Below are 26,098 nucleotides of genomic sequence, written 5' to 3' on the forward strand. Positions count from 1 at the left end.
ACCCACAACAGCGACAATGCTAGGGGTTTAACATTAATAAATTCAAAACCTTATTTTACAGTGAGCAGAAAGAAAGCAACTTTTTAATGCTTCTTATAAACAGTTCGCTCCCTTCTGCTTGTGCATCCAGCTGTTTACCTGTTATGCAGCTAGCTTTCATTTTCTAGTCACACAGACAGAGATGCTGACCCTATTACTAATGACCTCACACAGATTGTTCATTTATCTATCACAATACCAGATAATCCTAACCAAACAACCAACACTCTTGATCCTTTTCTAATAAATAACCCATCCAACTACATGGTTGAGTTGAGCGGTCCTCTAGGCACCTCAGATCACGACTTGGTGACAGTCTCTTCTCCAATGGAGCCTTTCTCTTGTGCCCATTCTCAACTTCGTGTTGTTTGGCATTACAAGAACACGAAATGGAATAGTCTGTAAGATTTTTATTCTTCTTTTCCTTGGTTGGATTGCTGTTTTAAATTGTCTGATTCTATGTTTGCTCAAATGGTATCAGTGAAATTAATCTTATATGGATGAAATCCTTTATTCCACACTCCAACTTAAAATCTCGTCCTTTATCTGAACCTTGGTTCTCCAATAAATGTGCCAAGGCTGTTCAAGATAAGAATGATGCTAGCAATTGGCTTGCATCAAAATCTCCAGGTTCATTTACTGCCTACAGCAAAGCCCACACCAATTGTAAAGCAGTTATTAATCAGTCCAAACTAGATTTTGAACAGGCTAAAAGTAGAAATCTTGCTTCTTGTACAAACAACAGTTGAGCATTCTGGTCCGTTGCCAAAGCTATTGATCGCAACATTTGCCCATCTATACTCCTTATAAAACCCAATGATTCTAATGTCACATCAGCTAAAGATAAAGCTGACTTACTAGCATCTTACTTATCCTCTAACTCTTGTACTGATGATCTTGGTAAACCACCTCTCTCCATTCCCAGCACAGTACATTTGGCAAGCACAGCTCCTCCCAACAGACTGGTCACGTGACATTATGCTGCCATGCAAGTGATTTCCCTTGGATCTTTGCAACAAGTGATAAGAGGGAATATGGATATCCTCTTGTAAAGAAGCAATATAATGCATAGAGTGAATGCCATCTTGGTGCTGGTTTGAAATCAAAGTTCCCCCTCCTTGGTACTGGTTTAAAATCAGAAAATGAGTCTCCCTTAATCCTCATTTAAAATCGGGAAATGAGTTCCTCCATCTTGGCACTGTTTTAAAATCGGAAAATGCTTTCAAACCAGTGCCAGAGGGTGGGTGAGGTGGGACTTTTTTCCCGATTTCAAACCAGCACCGAGGGAGGGAACTCATTTTCTGATTTTAAATCAGCACCATGGGCAGACCCATTTCCTTATTTTAAACCAGCACCAAGGGGTGGGGGAACTCATTTCCAGATTCAAGACAGTATTCATTCTAACAAACTACTGTTAATTAGCAACTTGTCAATGCAACCAGTATCCTATGGACCTTGGTGGCATTCTTCACATCTTTAGAATATGGTACTGTGTTTCCGTAAACTCTAATGAAAACCTGCTGGCTTTAGTCAGTGGAAAGACTGCATTCGATCTAACACAAACCACTGGTAATTAGCAGCCTGTCAGAGCAATAAGTGGGAGGAGCTACACTTGTCTATCATTGATTGTCGCAAAGATCCAAGGAAGGGATACCTACTTGTAAAGATTAACTGGCAGTGATAGCAGTAGAAGAAAATAATTTCATTCTTTTTTTTACCCTTACTAAAATTTTGTAAAATGTTCACATAATTCTAATTTATTTAACTTGAGTGGTAATTTCAGTTTCCTTGAGATTTAAATTAATGAGGTTTACCTATATTTTATTAAATTTTCAGCCCGCTTTTGCATTTTCTGTTTTAATATTTCTATATAAAAAAGAATATGATGTTTAGCAAATAAAAGTATATTCTCTTTTAAATAATATTATTATTTCAAAGCACATAATAAATGTATATGCTCATCTACCTTGCATAAAAATAAACTAGATAACAATACTGCATATGCTACAACTTTCTACTTCTCATTTTCATGATCATCATAACACTTGTAGCCTAAAGTGGCATACTTTTATACATTATATTTTATACAATTTTATATATCTTATATTTTATACAATTAAAATTTGTTAGCGCAAGTTATTTTGCTTTCATAATAGAAAAAATATTTAATTCCACAATAATAATTTGAAAAGCACAGCTGCTGCTGCAAGACTTTTATTTGAAATCACATATCAATTTTAGCAACTTTTCTAAAATTATACGTACAAAATAAGACAGCCAAATACTCTGTAGTTTTAATCATCTGTTGAAGTATTTTGGGAGTAACATCCTCAATTTCATCAGAACTCATTTGATGCACTAACCAATCTAAGACTTCGTCTTCTTTGGTGAGATCACCTAATAGAATTCAAATAAATCTTTATACAGTACAAAAAATAATTAGTATGAATGAAAAATTACAGTGAGTTATTTTACAAACCAAATCAATCATGATAATTATAAATATGTCTTTATACAAAAAAGACAACCCAAAGAGATTAGATCAGTTGGTTCAAAGAATTTATAAGGTTAGAACAGAGAGAGAGAGAGAGAGAGAGAGAGACAGAGAGAGAGAGAAATGATTATTTAGCATTTTACTGTGAATCAGCAGCTTAGGTTTTAAAGCAACAAGTCAAAAAATAAAAGGAATCTATGAATATTTACCCTGATCACAATGTGGCTTTGGATTCTAGAAGCAGATATCAAATTCAGATTGAAGAGTGCAGCAACTTCCGAATCTGTAACAGTGCCGAGCGAGATATGCCACTGATAAAATCCATAATATTCTTTAAAAAAAATCAGTGTATACCATACATCTCTACTAATGGTTAGTTTTTACACCCCCTAAAGCTAGTTCTGTCACTTGTAACTTTGGCTGTGTATATGCTACTTTCTGGTGAGATCTGTTTGGATGTTTGCTGTGAAAGAGGATGGCAGGTGATCACAGAGATTTATTCTCACTTCAAACTAGCTGTGTTGATGCAAGAAGTCAAAATAAACTCAATGTTCTGCAAAGAGCTCCTGATAAGCAAATGCATAGCAGCATTCCTCCAGCTCCAGTTCTCAAGGGAAAAGTCATATGTCAGAAACTTAACATGCTACAGTGAAGAAAACTGTGTAGATCAATTAATAATTCTGAGATCCAATACCAAAGGATCCAATGACAGACTGACTAGTGTTATATAAGTTTTACCATTGTGGCTAAAAACTGATGTCCATAAAGAGTTTTTAAGACACAAATTTCAGTTGATAAGCAAAAGTCAACTGCATATATTAAAAAAGACAAAAGTTATTCATTTTCTTTGACATAGAAGTTTCAGACAGAAAATGTATAAAATTATCTGTGAAAATATGGATAGCCTAAGAATGGATTAGGTCTACGACTAAAGTGTCATATCTAGCAGAAACATACACCAGGAAAAAAAAACTAGTTTAGATTAGACAAGAGCATTGTATAGGTGAAGTATGTTACATCAGTTTGCATGCTATGAAGTTGGGGAGGAGGCATAGCGAATGTTAAACTCTTTGTAAACCTCATCCCTAGCTGACAGATGTCTAAGGACAATGTGTAGATCAGCTTCTTGTCAAAAAGAAGTCCTAAGAATTTGGCTTCTGCTAACACTGGGATGATGTTTTGTCCAAGCCTTAATTCTGGATTATGCAGTTCAATTTCAATAATACAAAGTTCAAGGGATCTAAATTTTCATGTTTTGTAATAACAAGGTTTGTAGTAATGAGATCCCCCAAAAGCGTTAAAATTTTACTGTTTTTTTTTTTTTTTGGTACATACTGTATATCAAATATCAAAAATAAATTAATTTAAATTAATAAAATAAAAGCTTTGTCTAACAACACAGTAAAAGGAATAACATTTTTTTAAAGATTTTATTTGTAAGGCAACTAAGAAAAAAGCAATTAACGGAAATTAAAATATTGTACAGTATTTTTGTACAGTACAGTAATTTTGATATATACAATATTTTAGTAGTATATAGAGGTAGTTGCATTAAAAATAATTACAATCTTAATATAAAAGAAGACATACAAACCATTAACTTTTTAATAAATTAATCTAATTTAAAGAAAGAATCCAATGTTGTTTGCACAATTTTTGTGCAAACAACATATGCATTTTTAACTACAGCACAGACATTATCAAATGCAATAGTTGTTTCTTTATTAATGTTACTGCAGGCCAACACATTCTCTATTATGTTCAATGCATTTTGGGCATTTTTTAGATGGCAGCGTGTGCGCTTCTTTACATTTGCTGCCGCTGGTAATAAAAACATCATCAATTTGATTGGTGCTCAGCAGCTCTTCTGCAGTGAAGCTCACTGCTACCACTGCAGTGGTAGCAACTTCATCATCCACCTTCACAAACTCTTTAAATTTGCCAACAAAATCCATATGCTCCTTCAAATACCTCCATTCCTCAATGTAACTATCACATTCGTTCTGCGGGACCATGTTTTTCGATGATATTCTCTCCAAAGTCACTCTTTCTGAAGCAGTTGATTATTACACTTGATGCAATACTGTCCCAAGCAATAACAAGATTACGGATAGCATCCAAGACATTCCAATCTGGCTGCAAATTGTTCCCTCCTTCTATGTTACGGATCAAGTACCTTATCAGGTGGGCTCTGTATGCTGTCTTGAGGTTATAAATAATGCCTTGTGTGCTTTCATTAAAAAGTAGTTGCATTAAACTGGTGGTATAGGGGGAAAAACAACAGCCGTATATTTGTCAACTTAAGTTTCTTGGCAGCATGTGCTGTACAACGATCTAGAATCATCAAAATGTTCCTTTTTTCTGAAGTTATTCTTCTTTCCACTTTTGATAACCAAGACTGAAAAATTCTGACTGTAAGCCAAGCACTTCTATTGGCCTCATAATCATAGGGAAGTTGGTTAACTGCTTAAAAACATCTTGGCTTGGAAAACTTACCAATCACAAGTGGGCGTAGTTTTTCACTGCCATCTGAATTGCAGCATAACAGAACAGTGAGTCTTTGTTCACTAAATTTTCCACCATGACAAGACTCTTCGAACAGCAAATGTTTTGTTTGGCAGCAAATTATAAAATAAATCTAACTTGTCATGATTAAAAATATCCTTTGCCGCATATTTTTCAAGACTGGACTGTACAGAACACAACCAGTCTGTAGCCTTTTCTTTGTCGACTAATCCACACTCACCACAAACATTTCGCGAAACCAAGTTATTCCTGTCCTTAAATCTTTGAAGCCACCCACTACTGCATTTGAAATCACTAATTCCATGTTGCTGAGCTAGATAATTTTCCTTTTTCTTATAAAATTGGACCTGATATTGGCAAATTAAATGCATGTATTTGTTGGTACCACTCGAAAAGTTTTGTTTCAAGCTCCTCGTGTTTTGCACCACAAATTAAGTTTTGCAAATTACTGTCTGGAGACTAGGCACCGGCGAGGTGATCTGACAGAGGTGTATAAAGCCTTGAATGGTTTGAGCATGCTCAATGCTGATGGGATTCTTCCTCTTGCTCAGAATAATCACCTGAGAGGGCATAAATTCAAATTAAATGTCAAATTGAGGAAAGACAGATGTAGGATAGATTTGCAGAAATCTGCCTTTAGCCAGTGGGTAGTTGGTTGGTGGAACAGACTTCCATCCCTTGTTGTGGAAGTTGATAGCCTAAATAAATTTAAGGCTCAGTTGGACAGGTATTTCGAACGAACAGAGGGGTGAAGTGGAAGTTTTTTTTTGGCTGATTCTGCATAAGCTTGCTTTCTTGCATCATATGCCTCTACTAATGCTAATTCATTTCCTGTTTTTCATCACTGCTCCAGTGCCACGCACTTCTTCAAGTCTTTTTCAGTATTGTAGATAAAGTAGGTAAAGGATTTTGTATTCCTTTGCAATGCCTGTTTTGCTTCTTTCCATCCTATCAGCCTTTTGTATAATTTTTAGTTTAATTTCCAGGCTTATTTCCGTCCATTTACATCTTGTCACCATAACACTGCTAGATAAGATTTAATATAAACAAATTTTAAATTAATTTAAAGACAAGTTCCATAAAAGACATCGGCTCAGATAAAATGGCACAAAAAATAGATTGCTGCATACGGTAGCAAAAGACTCTTTGAACTGGGGTAACAATTGCAACTGACCTTATTCCCGTGGAGAGAGAGGGAGTGCATGTAAACAACTTAGAAAACTTTTTATTCTTTTGTTAATTTAACGACTCATTCTTCAGAAAGATGTTTTTCCAAGTGCACTTGACATTGTAGCTACCATAAACTGCTTTTGTTTACACAAAACTAATTTCTAACAAGTCAGTGCCATCCTTCGGGAAGTAGGGAGCCAGGTGGTCAGAGGCAATAATAGGGGCAATAATCAGACAGCTCTACCAAGATTTGTATTAAACATACAAAATGACAATATTTATTTCTCACAGGGTGAAAAATAACTTTGTAATACATATTAACCAAATTTTGTAAGAAATGAATATATTTACATAGAAAAGCCTATCCTTTTGCAGGGGAATGGTTATGTGCTTCATGTAAATGAGTACTTTGTATAAAATGAGTTTAACAAGAATTTACTGTACATAAGATCTTCGTTGCCAGAACCCACAATGGCCACAGGCTAAGGGTTTTACAGAGTATTTTGCTGAAAGAATAACTCAAATAAGAGGAAATAATAAAATTTTAAGTAAAATGAAAGTAAAATAAATGAGAAAGTGAAATAAAATTTAATATGGAAAAAGCCAAAGTCAACATTGAGATATCTGGCCTTGGTAGAATACAGTGGTGGACTTGGCATTATACACAAGATGGCAGACAGGTTTACTTACCTATAAAAGCCATCGTTGAGAACTTGGACTGCAGGTAGTATTTGTGTTGGGAGAAATCTTCTCAAGGACTGAAGCCATTGCTTGCTAGTCCAGATGAGATTTCACTCAAAAAGCTGGTTGGACTATCCTCCACTCTGGTTCTCAAGCATCAGGATGATTCAGATCACCAATGAGCATTTTAATGGTTGCAACCAGCCATGCATTATAAATTTTGACATTTAACCTCTGATAATCAAGAGCTCTTGCAAGAGCTTGTGATGTGCAAAGTTCTAAATAGATAGGATATTTGTAAGTAATCCACTTCAACAACCAGTATTCATCCACAAACATTCTGTAAATAGTTGTGGGAGCAGTGGATGTTCAAATTTCCACTGTATATAGGACTACCAAGTGGATAATTCGGTTGACATATTTAACAGTGTTCTTAAGATCAGAGACAAAGTAATTGCTGTTTTTGCTCACTATCACATTGTGAACCTCTTTGTATATAGATGAGTGACATGATCATGAAAGGTCAACTTGGAATCAAACGTGATCTCTAGTCAATGTGAGAAACAACCTGTGGAATGGATGTTCGTAGTATGGCTGGTTGAAGGCAGTTGGTACTTATCTTGAGGGAACAGGTCATCGGAGCTGATTTATTAAGGTTTAAGCTAAGACCAAAGTGAGAAAAATATTGAGACAATCCACAGAGAGTAGTATTCAAGTGATGAGTTAGGCTGTGGATCATATCCAGCTTTAATAACTGTGAATAGCTTTATGTCATCTGCATAGTAGACAATATTAGGAAGGGAGGTGACAATAGGGTACAGCAGCAGTAAAAGAAAGCCAGACAACAATCCTCCTTGAGGAACAGCTGCATGAACATTTGGGTGAGAACCTTGGAGCCTACTTTTAAACAACATGTTCTTGAGGTGAAGAGAGATTGGAGAAATGCAAGCAAGTCTCCTATTGGAGAGGCAAGTTAACTCTCCCTTGATGTGGTAGTATTCCTGGCAGAGATAGAGGAGGCAATCAATGCTGACTACAGATCAATGTAAACAACACTTGATCTCTGCATTTTCTTCAAGAGTTGAGAACTCTGGAGGAAGTGTCTAACAGATTCATAGATAGTGACATAGTGGATTTGAGGGGGTTATTTGCAAGAACTGCAGGGGCAAAGTTGGGAGCAGCAGGTCTCTCGAGTAGTTTTAGTAGGTAGGCAGCTTAGGCTATGGCAATGGGTCTGACATCTGCAGTTGGAGTTAATGACACTCTGAAGTCAGTGTCATTAAAGATTCTGAGGAGGCAATCAATAAGATATAGACTCACACATCTGACCACAAATGTGGCACTATATCATTCCCTGCTGTTATTGTTGGAGACATTGAATTGATAGCTGATGTTAGCTGGTCTTTTGTAAATTTGATGGTAGCTAACACATCTAAGTGAGTCCCATCAGTGAGAGTAGGAGATGACACGAAGATAGAAGGCTCAAATCTTGTAATATACTGAAGACATGCTTCCGGGTCTAAATTAATTGTGTGGAAAGAGGATTCTTCTACCAAAAAAAAAAAAAAAAAAAAAATGCATCTTGAAGGTCCCACAAGATACTTTTTCTCTAAGACCCACAAAAACTGGGGTCTTAGAGAAAAAGCCTTAACCCTTATTTCTCATTTATGAGCTGTGAAGGCAAGGGCTGATACCACAGTTCATAAATGATCGATAAGTGACTATTAAGAAGCAGTTTTTCCAAAGCTGGCCCTAGCATTTGTGGTGTCTGAGGCAAAAGGCGCCTCCGTAGCCAGGTGGGAAGGAGCAGCAGTGCGTAGCACACGCTTCTTGATTAGACCGGGGTTCGAGCCCCTCACCACCAAATACGGAGGATGCGGAAAGGTCAGGGAATGACCACCGCACCGGAGCAATATGGCCTTAGTTGCTAATGCTCCTAAAAACCAAATAACAACAACAACAACAACTGAGGCAAAACCTTTTAACAGTCCCTAATTCATATCATATCTTAACACACATATATATATATATGCAGTAGTGCATCTAGCAGTGCATGTGGCAAGTGCTTCACTTGCACACCCCCAGCACTAGGCCCGGTTGCTTCACAGCAATGTTTCATGCTCCTGTACAGTTTTACAGCCTGATGGACTGCTTTGACAGATGCACTATAATTCATCACTCACTGGGTAGCTGCCAATGAATTTCAAGATTTGCTACAGAGGTTTGTTCTACTTAAAGGGGAATAACATTTCTACTCTTTAAATGAACCATGAACCTGGAAACACCTCAAGACAGAAAAATGCCTTAACAAGAACTCTATGATCAGTAATCTTGAGATGACCTAGGGCCAGTAGATGCAAGGATGAATGCCCTTGCTGGAATGAAAACCTTGATAATGCCTCCTTTTTTGGAATATCACTTATCTTAACAGATACAGCTTAAGTATTAGTATTAGCCATATGAATGGTGTATAGATGCCTGAAGGTTTTGCTGCAGTAATTAAAAAGTAATTTAATTAATTTAAAAAAAATAATAATAAATAAATAAATAACAAAATAAACCACTTATATGACTCCCTCCTCAAGCACCTATAAGTTGACCTTCGAAATTCCCCAGCCTGTCAGAATCCATGGAAGCAACTTATGCCCATAATTAAGAACTCACTGGCTAAAAGAAAGCTTCAAGCAATCCAGTCTAAACCTCTACCCACATAAAAATTTGCATTTGTCAATATTAAACTACAGTTCCCACTTTTCCACGCATTTGCCCAACTTATCTAGCTCCAGTTGGAGCAGCATACTGTCTTTGATGTCATTAACAATCCTGCCAACCTTTGTATCATCTGCAAACTCGGACATTAAACGTGATATACCTTCATCAGTATCATTGATAAATATACAAAACAACAATGGGCTCAACACTGAACCCTGGGGAACTCCACTAATAACATTTGTCCACGAAGAGCAGTGTCCATTGATTACCACTCTATGTCGTCTCTCATTCAACCATCCCTTTATCCATTGTAGCAACTTACCCTTAAGGCCATACCTCTCCAATTTGTACAGCAGTCTTCCATGTGCAACAGTATCAAAAGCTCTCCTGAAATCCAAGTATATGATATCAAAATTATTTTTGGCATTCAGTTCCTTTGTGGCCACATCATAGTATCCAATCAAATTGGTCAGACAAGACCTCCCTTTAACAAACCCATGCTGTGTCTTAACTATTACTGTAGTCTTGTCTAGACTCCAGTGTAATAGCATTAGCATTAGTACAGGCATTTGATGCAAGAAAGCAAGCTTATGCAGCATCAGCCAAAAGAAAAAAAAAAAAAAAACCACTTCCACTTCACCCCTCTGTTCGTTCAAAATACCTGTCCAGCTGAGCCTTAAACTTATTTAGGCTATCAACGTCCACGACAAGGGATGGTAGTCTGTTCCACCAACCAACCACTCGCCGGCTAAAGGCAAATCTCCGCACGTCTATCCCACATCTGTCCTTCCTCAATTTGAATTTATGCCCTCTCAGGTGATTATTCTGAGCAAGTGGGAGAATCCCATCAGCATTGAGCATGCTCAAACCATTCAATGCTTTTTATACACCTCTATCAGATCACCTCGCTGGTGCCTAGCTTCCAGACACTGTAATTTGCAAAACTTAAGCCTTTCTTCGTAAGAGCACCCCTTTGTTCCATTCACTTATCTTGTTGACCTTCTCTGTATTCGTTCCAGCAACTCTACATCCTTCTTGAAATGAGGCCTCCAGACCTGTATACAGTACTTTAGGTGTGGCCTGACCATTGCCTTATACAAGGGAATAATCACCTCCTTATCCCTGCTAGAAAAATTCCTATATATCATTGACAATACACCATGAGCTACTCTTGCAGCCCGTCTGTACTGCTCAGAGAACTTCATATCTGCCTGCACAACCACGCCCAGGTCCCTTTCATTCTCTACCACTGTCAGTGTAGTACCACAGAGTTGATACGTTGCTCTGGGGTTGCTGTTTCCTATGTGTAGTACTTTACATTTGTCAATGTTAAACTTCATTTGCCACCTCTCAGCCCATCTGCTCAACCTTTCCAGATCCTGTTGCAGCAGCATAGTATCAGTAGTGTCCTTGACAACCCTGCCTACCTTTGTATCGTCTGCAAACTTCGACATTAAGCTTGATATACCATCATCAATATCATTTATGAATACAGAAAACAATAATGGACCCAACACTGAGCCCTGAGGAACTCCACTAATAACATTAGTCCACGACGAGCAGTGCGCATTGATTACCACTCTCTGTCTTCTTCCCCTCAGCCACCCCTTTATCCACAGCAGCAATTTGCCTCCAATGTCACACTGCTCCAATTTGTGCAGCAGTCTTCCATGTGCAACAGTATCAAAAGCCTTTCTAAGATCCAAGTATATAATATCAAAGTTATTCCCTGCATCTAGTTCCTTTGTGACTGCATCATAGTATCCAATCAAATTGGTCAGGCAAGACTTCCCCTTAACAAAACCATGCTGTGTCCGAGCTATAACTGAAGTCTTGTCTAAATGATCCTGCAGTGCTTCTTTAACTAGTGCCTCCATTAATTTTCCTGGAACAGAAGTTAAACTCACATGTCTATAATTACTTGTGTCAGCCTCTGATCCTCCTTTGTGAATTGGGGTCACATTTGCACATCTCCAGTCTGTGGGTACCTCCCCTGAGTCCAAAGAAGCTCTCATAATTATGGCTAAGGGTTTGCTTACTTCCTCTGCTGCCTCTTTTAATATAACTGGATAGATCCCATCCACCCCGGGTGCCTTTCTTGTGTTTACCTTCAACAATTTCTCCTCCACTTTACTCTCAGAGATTACAAGATTCTCTAGCTTACTGCAAAATATTCATTTAGTTTGTTAGCTACCTGAGCAGGATCATCAACAGTTGACCAATCGATATCAAGTGGACCAATCTGATTCATCCCTTTCCTTCTAGAGTTTACATAAGTAAAGAACTCTTTGCTGTTTTTCTTTGCATCCCTTGCCAAAGATTTCTCGTAATCTGCTTTCGCCTGCCTAACCTCCTTTGTAACTTGGTTACAGATCAACTTGTATCTATCATAGGCTTCTGTGTCATGTGTTAATTTGTATGTATCCCATGCATGTTTCTTCTCTGCCATATGCCTCATCAGTTCATCTGACATCCATTTAGGCCTAAACCTTGAACAATATTTCTTAGTTGGTATGTAAAGCCTAGTAGCTTCCAAGATAAGTTCTTTGAATGCTTCCCATTTTGCATTTGCTGTTGGTAACATCATCAGTTGGTCCCACTGTATAGAATTTAAATATTGTCTCAGTCCATCGTAGTCGCCTTTACGAAAGCAATAACCCTTCCCTTTACCCCTAATGGTAGTTACCTCTTTGAGTAAATCCCACTTCAGCACACTGTGATCACTGCCACCTAGTGGTTCATTTATCTGCAGATTCTTAATGCATGAAGAATCACTGCTGATAATCAAATCAAGAGTATTCCTCCCTCTAGTTGCCTCCCGAACATGCTGATGTAGAAAACAATCATCCAATAAATCCATAAAAGCCTTGCTAGTGTGTGAGTGACCAGCCCCCAAATTCCAGTCAATATCTGGGAAATTAAAATCTCCCATTATAAGACTCTCTGATTTACTGGCCCACTCTATTTCCCTGTACAGTTTTTTTTATACTCATCAGAGTCATTAGGCCTATAGCACACTCCTACTCTCAATTTTGATCTCCCAACGCTTATGTCACACCAAACTAACTCGACACTGCACTGTCCAGCGATGTCCACTGGCTTCACTTCCTTGGATTTTATGTATTTCTTAACTAATAGCATAACCCCTCCTCCCTTCCTATCCTGTCTATCCTTTCTGTAGATGTTGTACTCCCCGAATTCCAGTTCTGCATTCCTTATATCTGTGTGACACCAAGTCTCTGATATCACAACAATATCTGCCTTTGATGTTTTGAGCAATACCTCAAATTCATCAAATTTATTTACTAAACTCCTAGCATTGGTGTACACGCAAGTATACATGCACCTATTTCTATTCTTAGCTACCCTAACACAACCCACGTGTTTACTTGTACCGCAATGACTCCCAGCAGTCTCTGAAATATCCTGAATCTTGTTTTTCAGGCTTCTGCTCATTCCAATAGAAGCAGTGCAAGAATCTCTTTCACCTCTGCCAGTGGCTACTATTAATCTATTCGTCTTTGTATCCCCCCAAGAATAGTTAAGGTATCCTGCAATGCTTCTTTAACCAGTGATTCTATTATTTTCCCTGGAACACAAGTTAAACTAACAGGTCTATAGGTTAGTGTCACCTTTTGAAACCCCCCCTTTGTGAATTGGTGATACATGTGCACGCCTCCAGTCCAATGGGGTCCTCCCATGAGTTCAAAGTAGCTCTCATAATTATGGCTAAGAGTTTGCTTACTTCCTTTGGTGTCTCCTTTAATATAACTGGATAGATCCCATCCACCCCAGTGCCTTTTTTTACGTTTAACTTCAACAATTTCTCCTCCACTTTGCTCTCAGTTATTACAAAATTACTTAGTTGCCTATTAGAGTTTGATAAACTTCTGGCACTCCCCTCATTGAATAGCTCCTCATGTGTGAATATAGATGCAAAATATTCATTCAATTTATTAGCTAGCTGAGCATGATCATCAATAGTCAACTCATCTATGTAAAGTGGCCCAATCTGATTCATCCCTTTTCTTCTAGAGTTTACACAAGTAAAGAACTCTTTGCTGTTTTACTTTGCATCCTTTGCCAAGGATTTCTCGTAATCTGCATTCGCCTGCCTAACCTCCTTGGTGACTTGATTACAGAATAGTTTATATCTGCCATAGGCTTCTGTGTCACCTGATACTTTATATGCATTTCATACAATTTTCTTCTCTGCCACAGGCCTCATTAGTTCGTCTGATATCCATTTAGGCCTAAACCTTGAACAGTATTTCTTAGTTTGAACGAAAAGCCTAGCAGCCTCCAAAATTAAATCCCTGAAGGCTTCCCATTTAGAATGCAACATTGGTAACATCATTTGTTCCATTTGTTTCTAATTACATCATTTTCATTTCATTTGACTTGAATCTTGGATCAGACATTACTGAATAAATTCCTCAAATAATTAGCATCTTCTTCCAAAAACAGCTCTCTTCAGTTCATTCAGATCATAAGACAAACTATGGCTAGAGACAGTATTGAGAAACATTCATGAATATATTCACTTAATGATTGCTGTGGAGAGGGATGCCCAAAAACAACTGATCAGGAAGAACTTTAGCAAAAGATCACATTTTTCATCATTACATTTAACAAAAGAACTTCCATTGTATTGAGCATTGTAATTTTCTTCACTTTCAATCAACTAACTTTCATAACTAACACTTTAGAAAACAACTTACACTCCTCCCCCAATGTACACAGCCTTCAGCTGTCGGAGTTCAACATTTTCAGAGTAATACTGCGCATGGTTCCATCAAGTTTCAACTGACACATTGAAAACATCTGAATATCTCACCTTGCAGTAAAAGCTCTCGACTAGCAGAAAATTTGGTCAATGAACCTTCAGTCATAATTATAAGTGCATCCTTGAATTCGGAGGAGGTCCCTATGGATTGGAGGTGTGCAAATGTATACCCAATTCACAAATGAATATCAAAGAGTGAATTACAGACTTGTCAGCTTGACTTCTGTCCCATAAAAAATGAGGTCACTGGTTAAAGTAGTAATGCAGGACCATCTAAACAGTAATGCAGTTACACAGCAGTCACAGCATACACTTGTTAAGCAACAATCTTGTCTGACTAGACATTATTGTAATAGTATTTGCCATATAGTGCAAGGAAGCCACAGGCTTTTGCTGCACTGGCAAAAAATAAAACAACCAAGTAGACAAGAAAACACAAAATATATGCTTCCCTCCACACAAAGGTAAGTATCCAGTTGACCTTTGAATTTATTCAAATTGTCAGCCCCAACTACCTGTGAGGGTAACTTGTTCCAGTAATCAGCAGCTTACTGGCTAAAAGAAAACTTCCTACAATTTAATCTAAACCTCAAGCATAATTTGAATTAGTGACCCCTACTTCTAGAATTCTTTATAACAGTGACAATTTCACCTTCATTCATTTTACTAATCCCTCTAAGCCTTGTAAACCTCAATCAGGTCACCTCCAAAGTGCCTGGTTGCCAAGCTCTGTAGCCCACATAAATGGACTCTTTCCTCATACAGTTGTCCTTCTACCGATGCCTCCTGGACCCTTTCAAGAAGCTTGATGTCTTGTTTTCAGATGAGGTCTCCATACTTGGACACAGTATTCCAAATGTGGTCTTACAATTGCCTAATACAGTGGGTATGTCCTCCTAGCCGTGAATTAGGGTTGAATTTGAAAGTGTCTGCAATTCTGTCCAGACACGATAGGAGGGAGTATATGATGAGAGCCTTGTCGATCAATTCGGCCCTGGAAAGATTGTGCAGGGCTCAAGGGGTAGAATTTTTTTCAGCCTGGACTGTACTTGTTAACAGGAGAGACTGCTTCTACAGGGATAGGATACACTTAAATAGAAAGGGTGCAAGAATGTTTGCTGATGCTATCGAGGCAGTGTTAGGTGGGTCGGAAAACTGCTAGATTGGGCGGATACAAGGACTAATAGATTAACAGTAGCCACTGGCAGAGGTGAAAGTGATTCTTGCACTGCTTCTATTAGAATGAGCAGCAGCCTGGAAAATAAGATGCAGGATATTTCAGAGACTGCTGGGAATCATTGGGGTACAAGTAAACACATGGGTTGTGTTAGGGTAGCTAAGAAAAAGAATAGGTGCATGTATACTTGCGTGTACACCAATGCTAGGAGTTTAGTAAATAAATTTGATGAATTTGAGGTATTGCTCAAAACATCAAAGGCAGATATTGTTGGGATTTCAGAAATGTGGTGTCACACAGATATAAGGAATGCAGAACTGGAATTTGGGGAGTACAATGTCTACAGAAAGGATAGACAGGATAGGAAGGGAGGAGGGGTTATGCTATTAGTTAAGAAATACATTAAATCCAAGGAAGTGAGGCCTGCCGACATCGCGGGACAGTGCAGTGTCGAGTCAGTTTGGTGTGACATAAGCACTGGGAGATCAAAATTGAGAGTAGGAGTGTGCAATAGGCCTAATGACTCTGATGAGTATAATAAGAAACTGTACAGGGAAATAGAGTGGGCCAGTAAATCAGAGAGTCTTATAATGGGGGATTTTAATTTCCAAGATATTGACTGGAATTTGGGGGCTGGTCACTCACACACTAGCAAGGCTTTTGTGGATTTATTGGATGATTGTTTTCTACATAAGCATGTTTGGGAGGCAATTAGAGGGAGTAATACTCATGCTTTGATTATCGGTAGTGATTCTTCATGCATTAAGAATCTGCAGATAAATGAACCACTAGGTGGCAGTGATCACAGTGTGCTGAAGTGGGATTTACTCAAAGAGGTAACTACCATTAGGGGTAAAGGGAAGGGTTATTGCTTTTGTAAAGGTGACTACGATGGACTGAGACAGTATTTAAATTCTATACAGTGGGACCAACTGATGATGTTACCAACAGCAAATTCAAAATGGAAAGCATTCAAAGAACTTATCTTGGAAGCTACTAGGCTTTACATACCAACTAAGAAATATTTTTCAAGTTTTAGGCCTAAATGGATGTCAGATGAAGTAATGAGACATATGGCAGAGAAGAAAAATGCATGGGATACATACAAATTAACACGTGACACAGAAGCCTATGATAGATACAAGTGGTTCTGTAACCAAGTTACAAAGGAGGTTAGGCAGGCGAAGGCAGATTATGAGATATCTTTGGCAAGGGATGCAAAGAAAAACAGCAAAGAGTTCTTTACTTATGTAAACTCTAGAAGGAAGGGGATGAATCAGATTGGTCCACTGGATATCGATGGGTTAACTGTTGATGATCCTGCTCAGGTAGCTAACAAACTAAATGAATATTTTGCATCGACATTCACACATGAGGAGTTATTCAGCGAGAGGAATGCCACAGGTGTATTCAACTCTGGCAATAAGCTAGAGAATCTTGTAATCTCTGAGAGTAAAGTGGAGGAGAAATTGTTGAAGATAAACACAAGAAAGGCACCTGGGGTGGATGAGATCTATCCAGTTATATTAAAGGAGGCAGCAAAGGAAGTAAGCAAACCCTTAGCCATAATTATGAGAGCTTCCTTGGACTCAGGGGAGGTACCCATGGACTGGAGATGGCAAATGTGACCCCAATTCACAAAGGAGGATCAAAGGCTGACACAAGTAATTATAGACCTGTGAGTTTAACTTCTGTTCCAGGAAAATTAATGGAAGCACTAGTTAAAGAAGCACTGCAGGATCATCTAGACAAGACTTCAGTTATAGCTCGGACACAGCATGGTTTTGTTAAGGGGAAGTCTTTCCTGACCAATCTGATTGGATACTATGAAGCAGTCACAAAAGAACTGGATGCAGGGAATAACTTTGATATTATATACTTGGATCTTAGAAAGGCTTTTGATACTGTTGCACATGGAAGACTGCTGCACAAATTGGAGCAGTGTGGCATTGGAGGCAAATTGCTACTATGGATAAAGGGGTGGTTAAGGGGGAGAAGACAGAGAGTGGTAATCAATGGACACTGCTCATCGTGGACTAATGTTATTAGTGGAGTCCCTCAGGGTTCAGTATTGGGTCCATTATTGTTTTCTGTATTTATAAATGATATTGATGATGGTATATCAAGCTTAATGTCCAAGTTTGCAGACTACGAAGGTTGCCAGGGTTGTCAAGGACACTACTGACACTATGCTGCTGCAACAGGATCTGGAAAGGTTGAGCAGATGGGCTGAGAGGTGGCAAATGAAGTTTAACATTGACAAATGTAAAGTACTACATATGGGAAACAGCAACCCCAGAGCAACGTATCAACTCTGTGGTACTACACTTAAAGTAGTAGAGAATGAAAAGGAACTGGGGTGGTTGTGCAGGCAGATATGAAGTTCTCTGAGCAGTGCAGATGGGCTGCAAGAGTAGCTCATGGTGTGTTGTCAATGATATATAGGAATTTTTCTAGCAGGGATAAGGAGGTGATTATTCCCTTGTATAAGGCAATGGTCAGACCACACCTAGAGTACTGTATACAGGCCTACAGGCCTCATTTCAAGAAGGATGTAGAGCTGCTGGAACGAGTACAGAGAAGGGCAACAAGAGTAGTGAATGGAACAAAGGGGGTGCTCTTACGAAGAAAGGCTTAAGTTTTGCAAATTACAGTGTCTGGAGACTAGGCACCAGCGAGGTGATCTGATAGCGATGTATAAAGCCTTGAATGGTTTTAGCATGCTCAATGCTGATGGGATTCTCCCTCTTGCTCAGAATAATCACCTGAGAGGGCATAAATTCAAATTGAGGAAAGACAGATGTAGGATAGACGTGCGGAAATTTGCCTTTAGCCAGCGGGTGGTTGGTTGGTGGAACAGACTTCCATCCCTTGTCGTGGAAGTTGATAGCCTAAATAAGTTTAAGGCTCAGCTGGACAGGTATTTCGAACGAACAAGTGGTTATTTATTTTATTTTATTTTATTTTTTTTTTTTTTTTTTGGCTGATGCTGCATAAGCTTGCTTTCTTGCATCAAATGCCTCTACTAATGCTATCTCTTTATTACAGCATTTGATAAATCATCGATAGGACACCGTGGGCTTTCCTGGCTGCCTCTTTACAGTGTTCAGAAAATTTGATCTGTCTGTATTGTAATTCCCAGATCCCTTTCCTCCTCCACTGTTTTTAATTCAACCCCACCAAGTGTATAATTTATTTATGGGTTGCTATTCCCCATGTATATATAAGACCTTGCATTTAGGAGCATTAAAACATGAGGTAGTAATAAAGAAACTAGATGCAAAAAATAATTTTTACATCGTATACATAGATTTTGGAAAAGCTTTTGATATTGTTCCAGGTAGAATGCTGCACAAATTGGAGCAATGTGGCATTAGTGGCAAGTTACTCCTATGTATAAAGGAATGGTTGAGAAGACATAGTGCTTATCAATGGGCTGCTCTTCTTGAACTAATGTTATTAGTAGAGTTCCAGCAACCACTCCCATGGTTTATATCCTTTTTGTTGACACTCACCTGACGCATGCCAGAAAAGATGGAATAAACCTTGTGCTGAATAGACATTCAGAAAATGCAAATAAAGAGGGATATCTCTATAAGTGAACTCTTACCTCAAGTCTGTCGAAATGGACAGGTCTAAACCTGAAGGCCATGAAAATGGAAAATTGCTGGAATGTACCTACTCATTCTCCTCTATGACTATAATACAGAGTAGATTGGATGTTAATAATGACACTTTAATACAGAGTAGATTGGACGTTAATAATGACACTTTTCATTAGTAATGTCCAATAAATTAATAAGGGGCTTAGAGGGAAACAGGCATTCTGTGTATTATCAGACCCTCAGTTTAAAACATTGATGGATCAAATATCTTTCTGTTTCAGAAGATTTAGGAGAAGTCTGTCCTAAATCTTCTGAAACAGAAAGGCCTGTTTGGGATGTCTCCCTAAAATCCACTCATGCACACTTTCTCAATGGTAAGCCCTGTTATGTCAGGTAGCAACAAACGTGCAAAGTGGTTCTCTTCAAGATGCCCGGTCAGCATGAAGAGGAAAAGACCAAACCCTCCACCTCATGACAGCATGGCGAAACAAATGGCCCTCAGTCCCCAGCAGCTTTCACTCCCTCTCTTATGGCAGCAAGAGGATCAGAGTGGGAGTAGAGAGTGCTAAGAATCTCTGGGTACAACCAAGCTGCCATGCACAGAAACTGAACTTGGCCTGATACAATGTAAGATCGCTCATCAGGTGAAGATAGGATAGAGCTGGAAAAGGAATTTGAAATTGTGAACTGGAATATTATCAGTTTGGCTGAAACAAGAAGAAATGAATCACTTATAAGTTTATCAAGTAGAAACCTGCTGTACACCAATTGAAACAGTGAAAGGAGCAAAGGTGGAGTTAGCTTTCTGGTCCATAAAGATATAAAAAACATTTTGGAACTCAAACGTACATCACCAAGGGTGTCAAAGACTAACTGCTCAGGACTGCTAAGAGGTACAAGCTAAAGTTTATACACCAATGCCAAACCATGATGATGAAGGGTTTGAAGAAATGTATACCGAAATTGAGTCTTCTAGATGAGCAGAAAACTCACTACACTATTATTATGGGGGACTTCAATGCTAAGGTTGGAAAAGACAAAACAGCGCAGAAAGGGGAACTACAGGAAATTTTGGAATTGGTGAAAGAAATGAAAGAGGTGAAAGACTTGTGGAATTTGCAGAATCTCAAGGACTGTCAGTAATGAACACTTTTTTCAAGAAAAGGGTGAACAGAAAGTGGACATGGAAGAGTCCAAATAGATTAACAACTAATGAAATCGACTTCATCCTCACTAACAGAAGATATATTGTGAATGATGTTACCGTCCTGAATAAGGTAAATGTTGGAAGTGATCACAGAATGGTAAGATGCACACTTGATATTGAAAAGAAAGAAAAAAACTGACTCGAGTAAATAATACAAAGGTCTTTGAGATAACAGAAGAGGGAAAAAAGGAGAATGTACTGGAACTTAAGTTTGAGCTTCTGTAAACTGTTCAGGACCAAGATATCAACAAGGAATACTACAACTTTCTGAAAGTGATAAAGGCCAAGAAACCTATAGGTAAAAAGAAATCCAAAGAAGAAAATATTAATCAAGAAACACTGGTCATGATGAACCGAAGACAACAAATGAAGAGCAAGAAAAACACTGACAAAGACAAAATTGAGTACGCTGAGTTAAAGCCATTAGAAAGAGACTCAGAGAGGACATAAGAAGATATAACACAAGAAAAGTAGAACAAGCATTAAGGGAAAACAAAAGACTTAAATCAGCAGCTATGAGCAGCAATACAGAAAGACAAATGATACTGAAGAATAGAGATGGTGTACTTATAAATAGTAGAGAAGGCATAATTCAAATAGCAGAATACTACTATAGAGAATTATACAAGGAAATGATGCCAGGTTTGGGGAAGATGGATTACAAATTAGTAACACATACGACATAGAAGATATCCTTCCTGATGAAGTAGACATGTGTTGAATTAAATGAAGAATAAGAAAGCCCCCGGGGGAAGATGAAGTTACTGTAGAGTTCTGAAAATTGGGAGGAAGAGACATGACACAGAAACTGGCAAGACTCTTCACAAAATGCATTAGAAAAGGCATGACACTCAAGGAGTGGAATAATGCAATCATAGTTTTGCTGCATAAGAAAGGAGATAAATCAGAAATTGGAAATTATAGACCAATTAGTTTGTTATCCCACATCTACAAGTTGTTCACAAGGGTCATTACTAACAGATTAGAAAGAATACTTGATGAGAATCAACCGAAAGAGCAAGCTGGCTTTAGGACAGGATTCTCAACTATGGATCACCTTCACGTAATATCACAGCTAATGGAGAAAGCAAATGAATATAAAACACCATTATGCCTAGCATTTGTGGATTATGAAAAGGCATTCGACTCCATACAGCATAAGGCAATGTTTTGGGCACTGGAAAGACAAGGCATAGATACCCCATATATTATGATTTTGAAGAAAATATATGAGAGTGCTACCACCTTTATTAGACTAGACAAAGACAGTAGTAAATTTAAAATTCAGAAAGGAGTTCGACAAGGAGACAATATCTCCAAAGTTGTTTACTGCTGCCCTTGAGGAAGCTTTCAGAAGATTAGACTGGTCACAGAAAAGAGTCAATGCGAATGGAGAGTAACTAAACTATTTATGATTTACAGATGACATTGTGATCATAAGCCATGATCCCAAAGAATTAGAAGAAAATCTTAATCAGTTATGCAGGTTAGTAAGGATTTCGGACTAAAGATGAATATGGCTAAAACAAAAGTTATGATGAACAAGTATGCCACAGAAAGGGATATAATCATTGAAGGAGCAGTAATTGAAAAGGTGGATTCATATACTTACCTGGGACAAGGCATTAGCTGTAATAATGATAAATGGCTGGAAGTCAAGAGAAGAATAAATTTTGGATGGAAAGCACTCAGGAAATATAGTCACATACCGAGGAGCAATATCCCAATTTGTCTGAAATTTAAAATAATGAACCAATGTATACTCCTCACCATGACTTATGGAAGTGAAACTTCGGCACTCACGAAAAGAATGGAAGAGAAGCTGAAAACTACACAGCGAAGAATGGAACAAATCATATTAGAAATCAGACAGATAAGAAGAGAAACACATGGATTAGGCAGCAAACTCAAGTAAAGGACATTCTTATCAAAACTAAAGAACTAAAATGGTCTTTAGTAGAAATACAAATAGCTCGAAGACATGATGACAGATGGACTAAGAAAATGGAAGACAATGACGGAGATGGGCGGATGAAATTTATGAGTTTGTGGGAAGTAAATGGATGGCCATTGCACAAAACAGAAGGAACTGGAAAGTTGCTGGAGAAGCCTTCATCCTGCAGTGGATTGAAAATGGCTGATGATAATGAATGACACTGGCATTGTTTTTGCAGCAGAGGCAAACTAGTAATGCTTGGTCTTGTGAAATTCCAAATGCTACATTATGCCAAAAACATTTCTTTGCTTTATAAATATCAATGCAACTGTTTTTTTGGCTTCAAAAAGTTCCATACAGGATATATAGGTAAGTGTAAACTGTATTTTTTCTAACTGGACTTCTTTTTCCAGTTATTAATTTCCAAATATGATCAAAGGCTTTATATAACCACCCTGTATATTTATTTTTTCTCATTTCACGGTATTAAACAATAATAAATAAACTGCTCTTTGTTGGGAACTACTCTTTAGCACATGTGCTAAAAGGCAATTCCCATCTAAGATATGCTGACTAACATATAATCAGCATATAATGTATTAATGGAATATAATTACTTATGAGAGTATATAATGAAGAGTGCAATGTAACTAAACTGGCATAAGGATATGTTAGAATTATGAGAATGCACAAATGGTCATCAATGGACACAGTAGCTCTAAATAACCAATAGCATGTAATTATTGCATGCTCACTTTTCAGCACCCAATTAGACTATAGGATTAACAGTACCAAAAGCTGGCTTTTCCTAAGATGGTCAATAAGCAGCCAATCTGAAAAATGAGACAAGTAGGATGTTCTTTCAATTTGAATGAAAGATTAAGGGCACCAGCTCATGGCAAGGGCTATATAGAAAGACTGGTTCAATTTGAATGCATAGCATAATTTTTCTTGAGTGTTCACATACTTTTATTTGCACACATTCTCCTTTCTACAAATAAAGTATAGGATGACCAATTTTTCAGAAATAATAATAATTTTACAGATTGAATAGGAAGTGAAAATAATAAAATCAGCAGTTCTCTGAAATAAAGAATATATTAATTATTACATAAACAGATTCTTTCCAAAAAGAGTTGTAAAATTTACAAATATTGAAATCAACATAGAACATATTGAGCATCACAGCTCTAGTTTATATTATCATTTCCAAAAAGATGCATCAGTCTTAAAAAAATTCATCTTTTTTTTAGAAAAATGCATCAAGACTTATGTATTTTTCTAAAGTATTTTACTAAGTATATACTTTTGTATATATTTAGCAAAATACACGATAATGTATCAATAAGCTCTATGAACTCAGCAGTCTTGGGAGAATGTGCTGCCCCTGTTGATGACTTTAAGAAAGCAGTATTGAAGAAGATAGCATATGCAACAGAACAGCATGGGGATCTTAGTGAAATGAGTTTACCAAACTGCTAGTGTTAGTTAAGTTCAGCATGGATTGAGCAGCTGACAGGAAAGCTCCAAAGTCTGCAATAAACAGACTAATTAACAATTATGACAGATGGTTTATAGCTGACAATAAGAATGACATGATAAGTAAAAATAAAATAGTGAGGATGGCATCAAACAAAGTTCATAATACACTGTTATGAAGTGCTTAGAAAATCAGTAAGATGTCTTGCTCGACAAATAAAATTAGAAAAGCTATCGACATGTAGAATTGTTCAAAAAAGATGTTTCACAGTTTATACACAAAAATGCAAATGCATCATTCTCTTGAATAACAGTAATACAGACAAGAGAGTTGACTGCTTTGGTCTAATTCTGCATGTTTTTTGGAGATTAATCTTACTGTTCTAACAAGAAAGATGTACCTTGTCTTAGAGATGAAGCCCATTTTTCATATGAATGGCTAATTCATAAGCAGAATATACATATAAGGCCACAGAAAATTTAGTCTCCACATAATATAATGGAGACTAAATTGCAACCCAGAAATGCATATGCAGTCTACATTTTTTACCCATGCCATTGCTGAACTAATTTTTCTCAAGGGTGATCAAAATATTAAATGATAAATCAGTGCAAAAAAGTTTCTAACTGAGGAGAAATCATTTAGATGGAAATCGCCCATTTCCATGAAGGAATTATTTCTTTGAATATTTTCAAAGGGTGAAATATACTATGTTATCTAAAAGAAAATTTATATGTTGCTTACCTTCATAAAACTTTGGAACTTGATTTTCATAATAAACCAAAGCTGGTAATTTTTTAATTCCATAATCTAAAGCTAAATCCTTATCATCAATTTTCACAAATGGAATACCATGCTTATCAGCATCATCATCAATGGCTTCAAGTTCCTGTAACACATGCAGACTTCGTGGATCCTTACTATCATCTATATAAATAAGTAATAAGTGGAAATGAAAGTTAAACACATTTTCAAAATTCTATAACCCTAAAACATGAAAATAATTTCTAAAAAAAAGATAAAATGATTAGGATTAAATGATTAATGAGTTCTTAACTGAAACATTAAGATGATATTAATACCATGATATTAAAATAGGTACAGCTGTTAACGGAAATATATAATTACACAATTAATCTAAAAAAAATGGCATTTATGCTTTGATGTTAGTAAATGGATACATTACACATCTAGCCTAAAAATGGCATTTAAGCTCAGATGCTTAACTGAACTGTAAATTTATGGTTCTCCAATAAATCACAATAATTGCAAGTTGAATTACCAACTATTTTAGTAGGGGTGGTGATAACACTCAACACAGATGAAGATGAAAAACACCTAGAAATGGTAATACAGACAGACAATTCTCTTAACAGAGCAGTGGGAGTGCACTATTAGGATAGGGCACAGAGTTCTACTAGTAACAAGATTTTTGTCACTACAGATAAAAAGATAATTATCCTACTTTAGACTAGAAATATTTAGGGCTAAAGCCTCAATGTACAGGAAATTCACTAAACATAACAGGTTAGTGTATTAGCATCATGTTTGTATGTAGTGAATTACTGAAAATGGCAAAATGGCATTGTTTTTATCATATCTCATATTGTAAATACCTTCACAATGAGTTGCCTAATATTGCACTACCTCGATTTGTTTTTTTTTAGGAGCATTAGCAACTAAGGCCATATTGCTCCAGGGATATGCAGTGGTCATTCTCTGACCTTTCCGCATCCTCTTTATTTGGTGGCTCACGGGCTCGAACCCCAGTTTAATCAAGAAACGGGTGCTACGCACTGCTGCTCCTGCCCACCTGGCTATGGAGGCACAAATAAGTAGCACTTCACCAGTGGAGAAGGCTATTGTTACTTATTCTCAGTGGATACCACCACCACCACCCAGATGGCCGTTTCAAGGCTGTTTGGCCTCTCATTGGTGGGTGGGTAGGTAGGTACCCTGGTGCTTCAATAAGTGAAAATCCAGCTATGAAGTATAACTCCACAATATGATAGACGCCAGATGGTGTACAATAGCCTCAATTTAGAGGAAATTCACTAAACGTAACAGGTTAGCGCACTAGCATCATGTTCGTAAGTAGTGAATTACCGAAAATGGTAAAATGGCATCATTTTTATCATATCTCATATTGTGAAGAGGCTGTTTGGCCTCTTGTCGGTGGGTAGGTACCCACCCACCGATGAGAGGCCAAACAGCCTTGAAATGCCCATCTGGGTGATATCTACTGAGAAAAAGTAACAACAGTCTTCTCTACTGGTAAAGCATTA

General features: G+C 37.5%; 1 protein-coding gene across 1 annotated transcript in view; it reads right to left on the reverse strand.

Moving 5' to 3' along the window:
• LOC150091328 (uncharacterized) overlaps positions 1-26,098 on the reverse strand; it is a 693,262-nt gene that overhangs the window by 511,134 nt on the left and 156,030 nt on the right. The window contains exons 8-9 of the mRNA XM_090375165.1: positions 24,558-24,740; positions 2,305-2,436 (exon numbers count right to left, since the gene is read on the reverse strand). Coding sequence (XP_090231291.1) covers positions 2,305-2,436; positions 24,558-24,740 — 315 coding nt within the window. The remainder of the gene's footprint in view (positions 1-2,304; positions 2,437-24,557; positions 24,741-26,098) is intronic.

The sequence above is a fragment of the Mastigoproctus giganteus genome, chromosome 1 (assembly GCF_048544385.1).
Source record: "Mastigoproctus giganteus isolate SK-2022 chromosome 1, ASM4854438v1, whole genome shotgun sequence".
Lineage (NCBI taxonomy): Eukaryota > Metazoa > Arthropoda > Arachnida > Uropygi > Thelyphonidae > Mastigoproctus > Mastigoproctus giganteus.